This window comes from Alosa alosa, chromosome 9 (genome assembly GCF_017589495.1).
Source record: "Alosa alosa isolate M-15738 ecotype Scorff River chromosome 9, AALO_Geno_1.1, whole genome shotgun sequence".
Classification (NCBI taxonomy): domain Eukaryota; kingdom Metazoa; phylum Chordata; class Actinopteri; order Clupeiformes; family Clupeidae; genus Alosa; species Alosa alosa.
The window spans coordinates 6325991-6340750 of NC_063197.1; the positions used below are offsets into that span (position 1 = coordinate 6325991).

The window sequence follows — 14760 nt, forward strand, 5'->3', positions numbered from 1 at the left end:
TTCTCATCCTAACAATGGATTATTCCTACCGCTGATGCCTATGTAGTCACAAAGCCAGAACTGAGAGACTCAGTTTTTATCCCCAGGCCAGGACTAAGTTTTTATCCCCAGGCCATCCGAACTCTGAACTCACACTATACTGACTTTGCACACATTCACTCCTCAGCACTCTCAAACATTTCCCAACTCTGAACTCACACTATACTGACTTTGCACTCATTCCTCCTCAGCACTCATGACCCCCACACACACACACACACCTACATGACTTTTAGCACTTTTACATCCCTCTCCCTATGCTACAGACCTTTTATTTATTTTCTTATTTCATCACATGTCAAAACACACACACATACACACACACACACATATCTGACTTTCTCCAACTTTTGCACATCTCCATAGAACTTTTTATTTATTATTTTTGATTTCTCCTCCATCTATCTACCCATGTCCTTGATTGCCTAGCCTTTCTGCCCCAGTAACTACAGTATATTCATGTGACAATAAACTTCCTTGTATCCTTGTATAAGTATAATAAATGCATCTCTCCGGCGTTTGCCTGTGCAGTCAAAGACTGTAAGCAGGTTTATAAAGCCATTCTAACCCAGAAACATTTACTGTGTGAGCTAACCAGCTTTCCAGACGGTTACACTAATGATTTAACAACATTCCCTCTGACAGCTGTGCACTCTGCAACCCCTCACCCCATCTACAGTATCCTACGGTTTTTAGAATGGTCTTTCATTTATTCATAAAAGTATGTAAGTATGTAAGCCTGTTTACCCACCCCCCCCCCAATGGATCTGGAGTTGTTGATCTGTAAACTTTCTGTCATCTACTACTGCCCTACTGACAGCACTCACAAGTGCTTTTAAAGTGGAATGATGGGAATGAGTGCAACCCAATCTATCTCTGAGGAATGTCGCAAGCAGTCAGAAGATGGAGAATTCTGGTGAAGACAGTCACACCGATTGGTTTCCACCTCTATAACTATGGACAACATCATTTTTAAAACACCAGGATCCGTGATACTTCACCATTGCGGAACAACACGTGAAACACATGTTGGTGAGAGCAACCTCTCTCTGTCAGGACTGACTTTGGCAGGCTCTTGCTATAAGGCAGAGGCAAGTCTGCTTAAGCTCTTGGTGAGTACAGCATGCTTTCACATGCTTTCAAAAGAATCTAGTTACAACAGTTTTAGTTATCTAGTTACAACAAGGTAATGATAACCCATCACAAGTAAAAAACATGTTTTTTACATAACATACAAGTTATGTATTTCATGTACCTTTTTATATACAAAAGGGTACATTCTAAAATATAAGGGTACATTCTAAAATATTCTAAAGGAGTATACAGCTTGTCCTTGATTTCTGACATTTCTAAGCAAAGCACCCTATCAGCTTCTCATGGCCTGTGTGTGAATATTATTGTTATAAGATGAGACCACCCTTTAACCTGAACAGTTTGTTGTATCCTGTTGTGCAAAAAATGTAATCAATAAACACCAGCAAATAATCTTCAACACTCTATTCAGAATGCAATAAATCAGACCATTTGCTTTTTCAGGGGTTCCATTTGCATTGCATCTCAGTGGATAGATGAGGTCTGGAAATTGTACTTTCATTTCACTTGTTCACTTTCATTTTACTTTCATTTCACTTTACATAATGGACATCAAATCTTTAAAAAATCCTACATACTGTCAAAGTTTGCTAACATGACTATTGTGGTATTAGCCCTCTATGTTTTTAAAATACATATAAGCATCTAACAGAAAACAAGGCTATACAGCTACATGATTAACTTAAGTGTGTGTTAAGTGTTGCGATTATGAGGGCTCCTTGGAGAATTTTCCACTACATGAGGGGTCCCCGGCCCACAAAAGTTTGAGAACCCCTGGTCTAAGATCCTAACATGGACTACATGTATACCAACACACTGTGTCAGTGTGACATGTGTGACATGACACACTGACACTACAGCTTATACTAATCGTGCTTTGTACTGTCTGACAATGCCATTTGTTGACCAGTATTTCCTATGGATTATACAATCTTGTTGTATAAAGCTAAAGACTGTTGCAGGCTATCTTACACTTGCTAGCTTCTGCTCAAGTTTAAGTAGCATCCCGAGATGGTAACAGGTGCACTGACCATAGAGTCGCCTTTAATTCTCAAGTTTCCCTACAGCCTACTTCTGTGGGGCCCATGCTGGCTAGGCTAGACATGTATGGTAGAGTGGGGTGAAACGCCCCTTGGGGTAACCCCCACCCACCATATTTAACAAACTATTCACTAGGGGGGAATTGTCCTATCCACACGTACATGGCATGTAAGCTTTTTTTACGCACTTAAAAGCATTGTGTTATGCGTATTCTCCTATTCCCGCTTCTGTCACACCCACAGCGCGCAAGTTCGAAATCAAGGCAGCCTTATGAAAGAGGCGTGATTTATTTAAAATAGAACCAGACTGATCCACCACCTGTTAATTTAGGTTGATATGAAAACGTGAAACGTGGACTTTCTTATTGACCTTCTGAATGAAAAGAACACAAACCAGTCTTTGATTTAGAAAATGTAAGCATGGTGAACTGAATAGCGAAGGCCTATAAAATGGTGTGTCATCACATAGCCAAAAAAATTATTTCACGAAATTTCACTTTTGCTTTGAGGTTTGTTTAGAAAGATTCAACACGTACTTGAGGTGTGTAGATCCATAATTTAAAAACTCACTGCCATTGAAAAATTCTTATGAAAGAACGTTTCAATGGCAGATGCTTCTCATAATATCAATTTATCTATGCTAATGAAGTTGTAGACTGACACCTGCCGAAACGAATCAAGAGACAGGCGAATATGCTGCTTGAAAATAGTGCAGACGTCTGTGCAAATGTATGGATGACTTAGGTCAAATTTGAAAAAAAAAAATGGACAGATTCGAACAAAGTAAGCTATGGCTTCTAAGCTTCTACTTAGCTTCACGTTAAGTTAAAGCTGAAGATGCACAGTCGGTAGGCTCCAATATCCAAAGTAGGGTTTTCCCTATTTAACAATGTAGCCTTATGGATAAGGTAATGTCGGGAAATGTGCCACCGTGTGACACTGTAATGAAGAGAAACATGAAGCTGTATCAGCATATTAAGCACCAAATTCGATACTGTAATGTTAATTTGTAACGTTGTGTAATGTTAATTTGTAACTGTGTAACCTACATGTATTTAGAACTAGGCCTACTGCCAACATCGAGTAATATGCTGTTTTACCTTGTAGTGGCGCTCGACCTTAAAACAGCCCTCCGGAGCGCATAGCTGGAAAGGTGCTAAGCCATGGCAGAATGCGCGCAAGAGTTGTATGCATAAGAAACGCCCAGATTTTGGGGTTGCTCTTCCCCAAACGCGTAACTACCTCTTTGTGTATTGTGCATAAATGACAGATTTAAGCGAAGGGGAGAATTCGCGTAGAGAAATTCGTGTAGTCATATGCTTTTTTTTCTTACGCACCCTTGCACATGGGAGAATTCCCCCCAGATGAAGTAAATTGTTGTTGTTATTATTTCTATACTGTTTACAATGGTGAGGTACAAGTACCACTATAAAATGGATTTGTACAACGAACTTAAAGAAGAGAAAAATGGATTTTAAGGCAAGTCACTAAAACAGTGTTTGATAGGCTGTGGTTTTACAGGATATCACAATGTGTGAATCGTGAGTAGCCTATTGGATATAGACAGTATAGGCCTATCTTAATTACATACATTATATAATTTATATAATACATTTTTCAGAATTAGGCCTACGTTAGTTTTTTGAAGCCATATCATGCAGGATGAAACGCCCCTGATGCCTTGGGGTAAAATACCCCCTCCATGACATCATTGATTTCCATCATAATTACAGTAGCCAACATGTTAAAGGATCAGATCCATCGTTTTTCACTAAATCTAGTCTAACTAGGTTGTTAAATCAAAATATTTGAAACATATTTACCTCAGGTTAGCATCAGATAGCTAGTCGCTGACCAATATAATATAGTAGCTTGTAATTTACTGATTATATTGTATTGCTCCACAATTGATTTTGTTTTCTTTAGTTATTTACTTTTGGGGGGCGTTTAGCAGAGCGGTACAAATATGACCACCGTCCAGTCCTGCATATTCTCTCCGCAAAAATAAATCACCCTTATCAAATGCAAATGTTGTGTATGTATTCATAGGTCTATAGAAAAAAACATTGAGCTAATGGTAACTTGGTTGTAGAACATTACTGTAAGCTAAAGTCCGATTACTGTCATTTTCCCCTTTCAAAGTATCTACATTGGTTCTGAACATTTGAACCGGAAATCCTCTAGGAGAAGATTGAAAGGGTCCATATATAGAGTATCTATTCATAGGCCTATACTAAGGCAATGATTGGATGGTGTTCGGTAAAGTAGGCCTAATGAGTGTTTACACATGTGAAGAGAGAGAGTGAAGCACTGGTGATTTAGTGTGGCATTTTGATGGGTTGTCAAGTTACTTCCTGTTCGATTTTTGTGTGTTAAGTAGAAAATTGTGTGTGGCGTTTTGCAAAATATTTAGTAAATTGAAAACTGAGTCAAACACTGAGAATTAGTGTATTGTTTTGCAGATTTGGTGTGGGGTTATGATGTTTGGAAGACATGTTTAAATTGTGTGACAAGCAAAGATTTAGTGTGTAAGCAGTTGAAAAAAACTGTAATGGTAAACTCTGATGAAACTCTGATGAAATGATAATTTTCATTTTTGGTTTATAAATGATGACACTGTCACTCAAAACTAGGATAGCAATTCTACACATAGACTATTTAGGTTTTTGTTTCACAGTAATATCACATAGCCTTAGGGGGGGCGTTTCCCCCCACTCTGCCCTACCACTAAAGCATGACATCAGCACATATCTGTCACTAATTCGCTCGCAGTGTAATGGATCTTCATGGTAGTGTTCTCAGCTAGACTAGGCTACTACACGCACCTTACAGTAGGCCCTATCAACATTCGACCACTTGGGGACACGACATAGCTTGGTTTACTTTGTCTGCTTGTGGTCTATTTCGGGGCAGTGTGGAAAATGTCCAGGGGCATAATTGCCTAAAGGTTCGGATCAACGTTAGTGTGTTTCAGACTTGCCGGCTGGCATACGTTGATATATTTGTGACTCCGCCTCCGTTATGGCTGAACTTTCTTTAGAGTTACGTAGTAGCATGCTGTCAAGTCAAAGCAGAGAATGAGTTCCATATGGACATTTCATTGATTGCTCACTTGCGGGCAGCCAGTCGGTAAGTTTTTTTTATAGCCTACGCTTTTCAACTCCTTTTTATACCCTATGAGCATAGTCCTTATAAAGGCATATGAAAGTGAGCTGTTATCCTACAGATAAATTATTTTAGATAATTATTTGATTTAAATTACATTGTATTTAACTATATTTGACTGGATAATCCGAAGCGTCATCGCTGTTTTACTTCAGTTATGGCACTTCTTGAGTGTGCATTTCTGGAACAAAAACTCAACAAACCGAAGCATAGGCACGTAACAGTAAATAGCCTAACACTTCTTAGTATAGACTTTGAATGAAAACTGCATGGCGGCACAAGGCTTCAGGGAATCCCATCCACAAAACGCTGCTTCAGAAAGCCGGGTTTTGCAGGAGCTTTTGGACGGCAAACATTAGGCTATCCTAGCGCAACGTTTCTCCCTGCCGTTGTGTTACTAACACAGACATCCTTAAATAATCCCAAAATAATAATAATTGAGGAAATAAAATGTAGGTTTTTGCATGGACTTCAGATTGGCTGCTGTAACCCAAAACATAGAGAAGGGCATCCAAATTAAGGACTCCTCAATGCCTAGTCTTTGGTGCTGCAAGGTTACAGGAAAAAAATAATAAGAATATATTTTGCTTAATTTAAATGTGTCTCAGTATAACCTATTAATAATGATAAGAAAGAGGAAATCATAACTGTGGCAAAATTAACTTGTGGGAATTAAACTGAGTACATTCAGGAAAAAAATAACAGAAACTCAGTTAATGTTTGATATTGTTATGTTGTATGGTCCATATTTGTATTGACTAAAATATATTTTTTCTATGTAAAGTTGAGAGTTTGTGACTGATGTTTTGCCTCTTAAAAGGCCCTTTCAGCTGACTGAAGTTAAACCTCGTGCAAGCCTTTGCTTGCTCTGTATTTGTCTATTTTTCAAATTGATATTCAGTCAAACAGCATCACATATCAGCTGTCCCCCGTCACCATACATTAATGCAGTGGTTCCAAAGTGTTTGGTGGGCCCCGTTAGTGGGGAATAGAGACATGACAGGTGGGGCGTAAGGAACAGGAGGAAATAATAAAACAATGTGCCTATCTTTAATAATGGCTTTCTTTTTTGATAAGGAAGATCATAGATTCAAAACAAAACAGCCATACACAAACATAAGAGTCATAAACAGACCATCATATGAATTAAAATAACATCCGATCCAGCAGACCGAGACGGGAAATGTAACTTGGAACCAAAATGCAAAAAAAAAAAATATTTGAACGTTACCATTTTGCTAGGTTGATGGGGTCAAGTGGGGCTTGAAAATTCCCCACCTCCAAAGTGGGGAGTGACAGAAATACTTTGAGAACCTGCATTAATGTGAGCATCTTTGTTGCCTGGATTTCTTGCACCACAGCATGATTAACTGTTGTAGAAATGTTTCAGGTACCAAGGACTGAGGAGTCATCATATGTCCAGGGAGAAGTTGAAGCCACAACACCTGAACTTGAGGAAAGTGATAAAAAGCCACAACACATAAAAAAATATAATACAGCGATGGCAGAGCCAGTGGATAACTACAATCCAGGGAGCTTAAATGACATCTATATCTCAAAACGAAGTATCAGGAAGGCTTTCATCAGCAAAAGGCACTATCTCCCTTACATAGCCTCAGAGAAAGAGAGCAACAGCAGCCTTGGAGGAGCTCCTGGCGTCTTCACACTGTCCAGTGAGCAGGAGGAAACCAGCTCGTCCATGGCTTGCTGTCCCGACTTGCTGCTCTGCATTAAAACTGAGCCTGTGGAGTGTTACCTGTCTGACAAGTTCGCCGAGCTCTCCCCAAGAGATCAGTCACCGGTTGAGGTGAAGCCATGTTTAACTGTCCGGTCTGGCGACAATGAGGTGGCCACAGAGACTCATGAGCTGAGTGACACATCCAGGGTCATGCGGCCCCGCAAAGCAAAGCAACGCAAAAATCAAGCGAAGGTAAAGAGACACCGCAAGAGGTTTGATCACTCAAAAGAACAGGCTGAGCGCTTAAATGATGGTGAGAGCCCCCAGATAGCCCGGGGTGATGATGATGATGATGGCGCGGCGTCAGATGGGCGCGTGGAAGAAGACAAAGGAAAGGAAGGACCAAAAGAGAGCAAAACGGACGACAAGGCATGCCTCATCTTCCCAGCCATGAAGAAGCGCGGGGTGGAGGGGGACATGGAGAACCGGCCCTACAAGTGCACCCACTGCAACTGGGCATTCACCAAGTCCAGCAACCTGGTGAGCCACATCCGCACGCACAGCGGCCTGAAGCCACACGTGTGCGACCTGTGCGGGAAGGCCTACTCACACCAGGGCACGCTGCAGCAGCACAAGCGTCTGCACACAGGCGAGAGGCCCTACCACTGCCCCTTCTGTGAGAAGACCTACATCTGGTCCTCCGACTACCGCAAGCACATCCGCACGCACACCGGCGAGAAGCCATACATCTGCGATGCCTGCGGCAAGGACTTTGTCCGATCGTCAGACCTGCGCAAGCATGAGCGCAACATGCACGCCAACAACAAGCCCTTCCCCTGCGCCAAGTGCGGCAAGACCTTCAACAAGCCACTGTCGCTGCTGCGGCACGAGCGCACGCACCTGGGCAAGCGGCCCTTCGTCTGCCCCGAGTGCGGCAAGGCCTTCGCCATGCCCAGCCGCATGATGGAGCACCGAAAGGTGCACAGCGGTGTCCGGCCATACGTCTGCCACATTTGTGGCAAGGCCTTTACCAAGTCCTCCAACCTGCTGGAGCACCAGTCCGTGCACAGTGGCTTCCGGCCGCACAAGTGTGGTGAGTGTGGGGTGGCCTTTGCCATGGCCTCACGCTTGGTCCGCCACCAGCGGGTACACACTGGGGAGTAGCACATGAGTGTCAAGAACAGCAACAAGATTTCAACTCCATGAGAAAACAAAACAGAGCGCATCGTAGCAAACGCAAGTGCCAAAGAATCTTCAGGGAGAGTCCTACAATCACAGGAACAAAGCTTTAAAGACTGAATATTTAGTACCTAAAGGCAAAAGAGAGTCTTTGTCCCATATGAAAAGTAGTTAAACACTGTAGTAATGGATTTATTTCCTGACTGAACTTGAAGACATGACTGGCATAGACAACCTCCCTAAATTAACTCACACAGAAGTGCCCAACCATGTTTTCAATTGGTCTCAGACCAGCCCCATTCAAAACAAATTTCAGTAACACTTTACTTGATGGGTGAGTTCATAACACATTCATAGCAGCTGTCATAAATGGCACATAAAGCATTCATGACTGTTTCATGAGATATGACTCAACATTCATACCAAACCTTTCGCGAATTACGACAACTTGTCAAAATAAAAGTCCAACAATCGCAAAGCAGCATTGCCGTTACCTCTTACCTGATCACGTCACATCTGAGTCAATGGGCTACTCCAGTGCCAAAAAGACAGAACATTGTTTCATAAAAATTTATTTGTTTTATGATGTAACCTTTGCAGATGATTTCTCATCTTTTGCTACTGGGAATGTCCAACCATTCCAGGTTACACAGTGATGTTGTCATTCGATGAAGACTTCATAAGATATTCATGAAATATGCCTATATGAAAAGACTGGAGAGATTAAATTAATGGTATCCAGGTACACAAATACGGGTCAGCAGAATGTAGGCTAGTTTACAAAAACGGCAATGCTGCTTTGCGATTGTTGGACTTTTATTTTGACAAGTTCTGTCTTTCACACAGGTTTGGTATGAATGTTGAGTCATGTCTCATGAAACAGTCATGAATGCTTTATGTGCAGTTTATGACAGCTGCTATGAACTCACCTGTAAAGTGTTACCCACATTTCTTATAATGGACTCACTCACTGACAGTATCAGGTCTTCCTACGCTGTTGTCTTTAAGTATATAAGTATAAGTATATATACTTATTTGATCTCGTGAGGGAAATTTGGTCTCTGCATTTAACCCAATCGGTGAATTAGTGAAACACAAACAGCACACAGTGAACACACAGTGAGGTGAAGCACACACTAATCCCGGTGCAGTCAGCTGCCTGCTTCAACGGGCGGGCGGGGGGAGCAGTGAGGGGTTAGGTGCCTTGCTCAAGGGCACTTCAGCCGCGGCCCACTGGTCGGGGCTCGAACCGGCAACCCTCCAGTTACAAGTCCAGAGTGCTAACCAGTGGGCCACGGCTGCCCCTTAAAGACATGTGGTGTGTTCTGCAATTGCAATGTTATTTTTAGGAGTCTAAGCAGTGACGCTGCTGGACCCTTATTTGCAATGATTATTGTTAGGGGTCCAAGCAGAGAAGCTCCTGGAAACCTATTGTTTTTGTAAGGCGTCATTCAACTCCATTAGCTCATTCATAATGGCACATAGATGCTATGTACCAAATATTAAACTAATTGGCCACAAGGGGGCACTGCCATAAGTGCATTTAATGTTTTAGCTCACAATTCAGCAACCAGCAAGTGTTATATTCTATAGCTACCACTCCTAAATCCAACATTGGTTAGTATGGTTTCAACTGCTGCCATACTGCTTGGAGCCCGCTAGTGGCTATATTCATTAAATTAAATTTTACCAGCTTGTATTACTACCTCCATCTGACTACCTTAATATGCCTTCTATCTCTTGTACCTTTCTTGGATTTTTATATCTAGTATATTTATTATATTATTTATAATCAAACTATTATTGTGAGAATTATTTTACAATTCGGATATATTTGTTTTTTGGCCTTTACTAATGAGTCTTTTCACTTTGCACACAGATTCTTTTGTCTAATGACTGGATTGCAGTCCAGAGTCCTATAAAGCAAGTCAGTTTGTTGAGAGATTTTCCCCATGTGATTCCACACTCTCAGGATTGTTTGAGGACCAACCGTCTTACCTACTGAGTCTCAGATGTTATCCTGCTGGTGGGAAAAACTCTCAGCACCTGCCTTAGTTGGACCCTGGCCAAGAGGTAGATTTTTTGTATTACTGTATGACTGCGAGTGGAATTGCGTGAATATCTGTCAGGCGTCAGAATGCAAAAAGTTATTTCAGCTGTCAGGATGTGTTTTTATTTTTTATTCTCTCCGATTGGAGTCTTGTTAAAAGCTGTTACCAAGTATTTCTACTGATATGAATGTCTGTCATATAGTTGTCTCCAGACCGCAGTGTGCTCACAACACTGTGACACTGTTACAAATATAACAGTTGAACTGAATGAACAGCTAAAAACGTTTATTTGCATTTTGTCAATTATAAAGGCTTTTAATGTATACCGTAAATCCTCAAATTATGGCCGGGATTTGATTTATAGCCGGGCCTCGGATAATAGCCGGGGTTGCGGTCGATTCGGACATACACACAATTTTTGCCGCAAGGCATTCCAGCCTACGAATTTAATAAAAAGGAAATCATACATCATTAAAAAATAACTCAATTTAGGCTATTTGGCTACGTAACATAAGATTTCCACACACAACGCACGTTCATAGTGCAATAAGCGGGTGGAAATCCCAACACTTTTTCAACTACATGAAACTTAATAGTGAACCATCAAATACACCCCAGATTTCAGTGTCCATCAGTCCCAACATTTAGCAATATAATTAAACAGGCCAAAAGTAAATTAAATCCCAAACTAATCCGAAAATCTTCTGCTTTTGATAGCCTGGTAGCCGCTCCAAATGAAACGCATGTCTCCCAATACAACACCTTAACTTGCTGTTATTGTTATTGTTCATGAAGGCGTGTCTGGCAATTTTTTTTTTGTTTTTTTTTTTTATTTTATGAGTAACCTTTTACTTTATTTCTAAGAATACAATTCTACAACAGAAGCCTAATAAGAAACAAAGGCCTGCCTCGAATACAAGCCTGCCCCAAATAAAGACCTGTGCTTTGCACATCCTAAGTAAATAAAAGACCCCGGTCACAATTTGAGGATTTACGGTAGTCATGGCAGTCAAACTTGTATTTTAGTTGCAGATGCAAATGTTTATGTTATCTGCAAAGTTTATTTGTATACATTATACTGTTAAGTTGTGTCTTATCGTTTCAGTGTAAAGTCTGAAACCTGTGCATACAGTGGGATCTTTCTCATATTGAGCATTTTTTGAGACTTGGATTAAGATGTACAGTATTTCTTAACAGAGCAATATGGTATTTGCTCACAGAATGTACTTGTCCTTGTATCTTTATGAGTGTTCAAACAGTTTGTGTGATGCTAAGCATAATAATTGCATAGGCCAGTAAGTGCAAATGCCATTTCATTTTAATATCTTGAGTTGTGTGAGAGAAATAAAAACTGTCAGACTGTAGAAGAACTAATGCAATTTGTATTGGTATTTTTATCCAAACACTTTAGCAATTCATCTATCTTGTTGTTTCTCATAAAAAATACTTACACATACTTACACTGTATTCTCACATTGTGTCTGTGTGTGTGTGTGTGTGTGTGTGTGTGTGTGTGTGCGATTATGTGCACTGTCATGCAGTCCACACTTTCTCCTTGCACGGGAATGCTTCCTCACACTCAAGACTCAAACTCGTATGTCAAAGAGAGCACATGGCAGCAGCCCATGTGATCCTTAAGAGCAGAAAGGAGTAACCCCACAGCAACCCAGCAAGAGATGCTAACATCACCCATAGATCCGTATCATACAGACACCTGTTTATAATAGCCACAGACACGGTTTACACAACCATAGACCTGTTTCTCATAGCCACAGACACGGTTTACACAACCATAGACCTGTTTCTCATAGCCACAGACGCTCTATCAAGCAAGATACCTGTCTCACGACAGCCACAGATCCCCTTCACTCATCTAGAGGCAACATTATGTGTGGTCATCTTTCCCAATATGATGCTCAATAGCATGCAATTGATTAGGCCACCCTTCTCAGTCTTTCCCTGCACCACTTTTTCCACTTCAGGACCATCAAGCACAAACTTGCAGTTGTGTTGAATGCACTCACAATACCTATTTCAAGCACAATCTGTTACTTCCTCTTAATGATCCATAAACCAAGTGATGAAGATATTCACAGTGGCGTTACTGAATAACTACCTGACAACCGTTCTGGGACAGCTTATGTTGGGCATCCCCATCGATCCCCTAGTTGCTATTAATAAAGTCTATTTCTGGCATCAGCAGAGTTTTGCTACAGGGTTTCATTTCCTTGGCCTGATATATGTCCTGCTTGGACCAGAAGACACAAAGTAACATGAGCCCCTAGCAACGCACATGTAGAAACGTTGTGTCCAGAGTGACACAAAGTGGTGCTGTCAATGCATAGTATGGCTACCCAACAACTTGTTTATGTCTGTTTTTGACCGAGAACTTGGATCATGTTGTGTAGGTGACCACCTTTAGTATGTGATGTGTGCACCACAGAAACATGCCCCCCTTCTTGAGTGTGTGTGTGTGTGTGTGTGTTTGGAGTGGGGGAGAGTGGGTGAGGGTGTCTCTCACACCTAGACACACACACACACACACACACACACACACACTCAGAGAGAGAGCAGTTGTGCAGAGTAAGGGGAAAAGGAGACAGCACATGTCTTGTTGTGAAATTCTTTAGCTCTAATTGAAAAGTGCAGTTGCAGTTCACGGAGTGTGCTCGGGCTGCCCTTCCTAAAATGGCTGCTTAATTATATTATTGTTGGGTGTCATTTCACTTCCTCAGGGCTGGACAGATCTCCATTTGAGGAGAGATATAACCATTTCTGTTTGTGTAAGTGAACATGTACAGCTTGACCATCAAACACAACAAATGATAATTTACATAAACATTTGTCACATAAGAAAGACTTGCTGGTCTTTGTGATCTGTTTTTTAGAAGAAATAAGCAGTACAGGTACATATGACCATGACCAAGTTTAAACAAACATGTTGAATGCTCTTTGTTACTAACTTCTATTTAATGATAGCAAAACTATTTAACAGGAAAGACTTTGAAATCTTAAAATACATTCATTGGGAGATTGCCGTGTCTGCTACCTCCATGTGTTAAGAATTATTCTTGGGGTATTTCAGAGAAGCCTATAATCACCTGCTGATGACAGAAACCCAATACACATGTTGCCTGCTCGTCAAACGCTGTCAAATGTGGGGGAGTCAAGCAACCCCTGTGGGTGGCATTGCGACATCGGAGCTGGGCACTTATTTTAGATAATACAGACGATATTACATTGCATTCAGAGGATATTACATCGCATTCAGGGGGAGTGGAGTCCAGGTTCAATGAGGTTGCCAGTGCCCTAAGGAACAATTATGACATGTATTAAAGGGGAGATAGAATGGATGGACAGAGCATTCCACCTTGTTCTGTGATGTTAACTCAGAAGGTATGCAACTTAGGTCAGTCCAAGAAATGCGAAAAATAATTCTGTTGAACACTGATATGCTACAAACATGTTATAAACAGCTGGGAAAGGCTGTCGCAAATCCCTCGAACAGGTGGTCACTCAGAGATTTCATACGAACGAGGGAACAACATGTCACAATGCAACACGCTGTTTTCCCTTGATGAAAGTGAAACCATGAGTTTTCCCACATCTCAACTTTGGCCAAAGTCTTCAGAAATAATCGTTTTCAGTGATAAAACCTCATTGAAATAATATGCATTTTCCATATGGGGTCTTAGAAGCCATCTGTCTCCTTCTAGCCACAGCGTTTTTGTTGCAAACATAATCAACCTAAGCGTGCTCAGATGACGTGATAGACGAGGTGCTGTTGCTCACTTGTCCATCATCGTAAAGCCCGTTTTGATTGGTCCGCACAGCTCTGGCACGAGCGAGCAGTTGCTCCACAATGGAGTAATGCCAGACTAAACTTCCCGACCTCAAATGTTGTGGGCAGGACTAAGTTCAGCTGGCACCCAGGCTATGTTTTCTCTACTGGCACTTCAGTCTAGGCACAAAGCATAACCACCAAACACTCACTAACAGTAGCCCAGTGGTGGACAAAGTACACAAACCCTGTACTTGAGTGAAAGTAGAGATACACATGGTCAAATGTTAACTCCAGTAAAAGTAGAAGTCCTCCTTTTACATTTCCACTTGAGTGGAAGTACAAAAGTATCAATGTACTTAAGTATCGAAAGTAAAGGTCCTGAAATGTATTATGACTAGCATTTACTATTGTTGAAATGATTCAGCACAGACATAGGCATTCCTTGAGCCTTTTCATTTCATTCAAGAACAAAATCAACTAAGAATTGTTGTATGTAAAAATAACTAAAAACAAACTAATGTGATATCTTATCTTAGATACTTCAAAGTAACCACTTTTTGCTTTGTTGAATGCTTACACTTTCGGACAAAGATAGTAAAAAGTGGATATAACAATAACATAGATTAGGCAACACCATTATGTAAAGCCTAGCTCACTTAATATAAAATACATACTTTATGTAAGTACACATGTATTTGGACAGTCTTTTTTCCAAAAGGAACTTCAACTGTA

The 14760-nt window shown here is 41.0% G+C and overlaps 1 protein-coding gene across 2 annotated transcripts; it reads left to right on the forward strand.

The window, feature by feature from the left end:
* Window positions 1-943: 943 nt before the first annotated feature.
* On the forward strand, window positions 944-8561 carry znf648 (zinc finger protein 648). Of its 2 annotated transcripts, none has more exons than XM_048253195.1 (2): window positions 944-1151; window positions 6727-8561. In XM_048253195.1, the coding sequence occupies exons 1-2, from the start codon at window positions 996-998 to the stop codon at window positions 8176-8178; spliced, it is 1608 nt and encodes a 535-aa protein (XP_048109152.1). In that variant the 5' UTR covers window positions 944-995; the 3' UTR covers window positions 8179-8561. The 2 variants fall into 2 exon arrangements, with proteins under 2 accessions (XP_048109152.1, XP_048109153.1); XM_048253196.1 differs by lacking the exon at window positions 944-1151 and adding an exon at window positions 4844-5300.
* Window positions 8562-14760: the final 6199 nt, after the last annotated feature.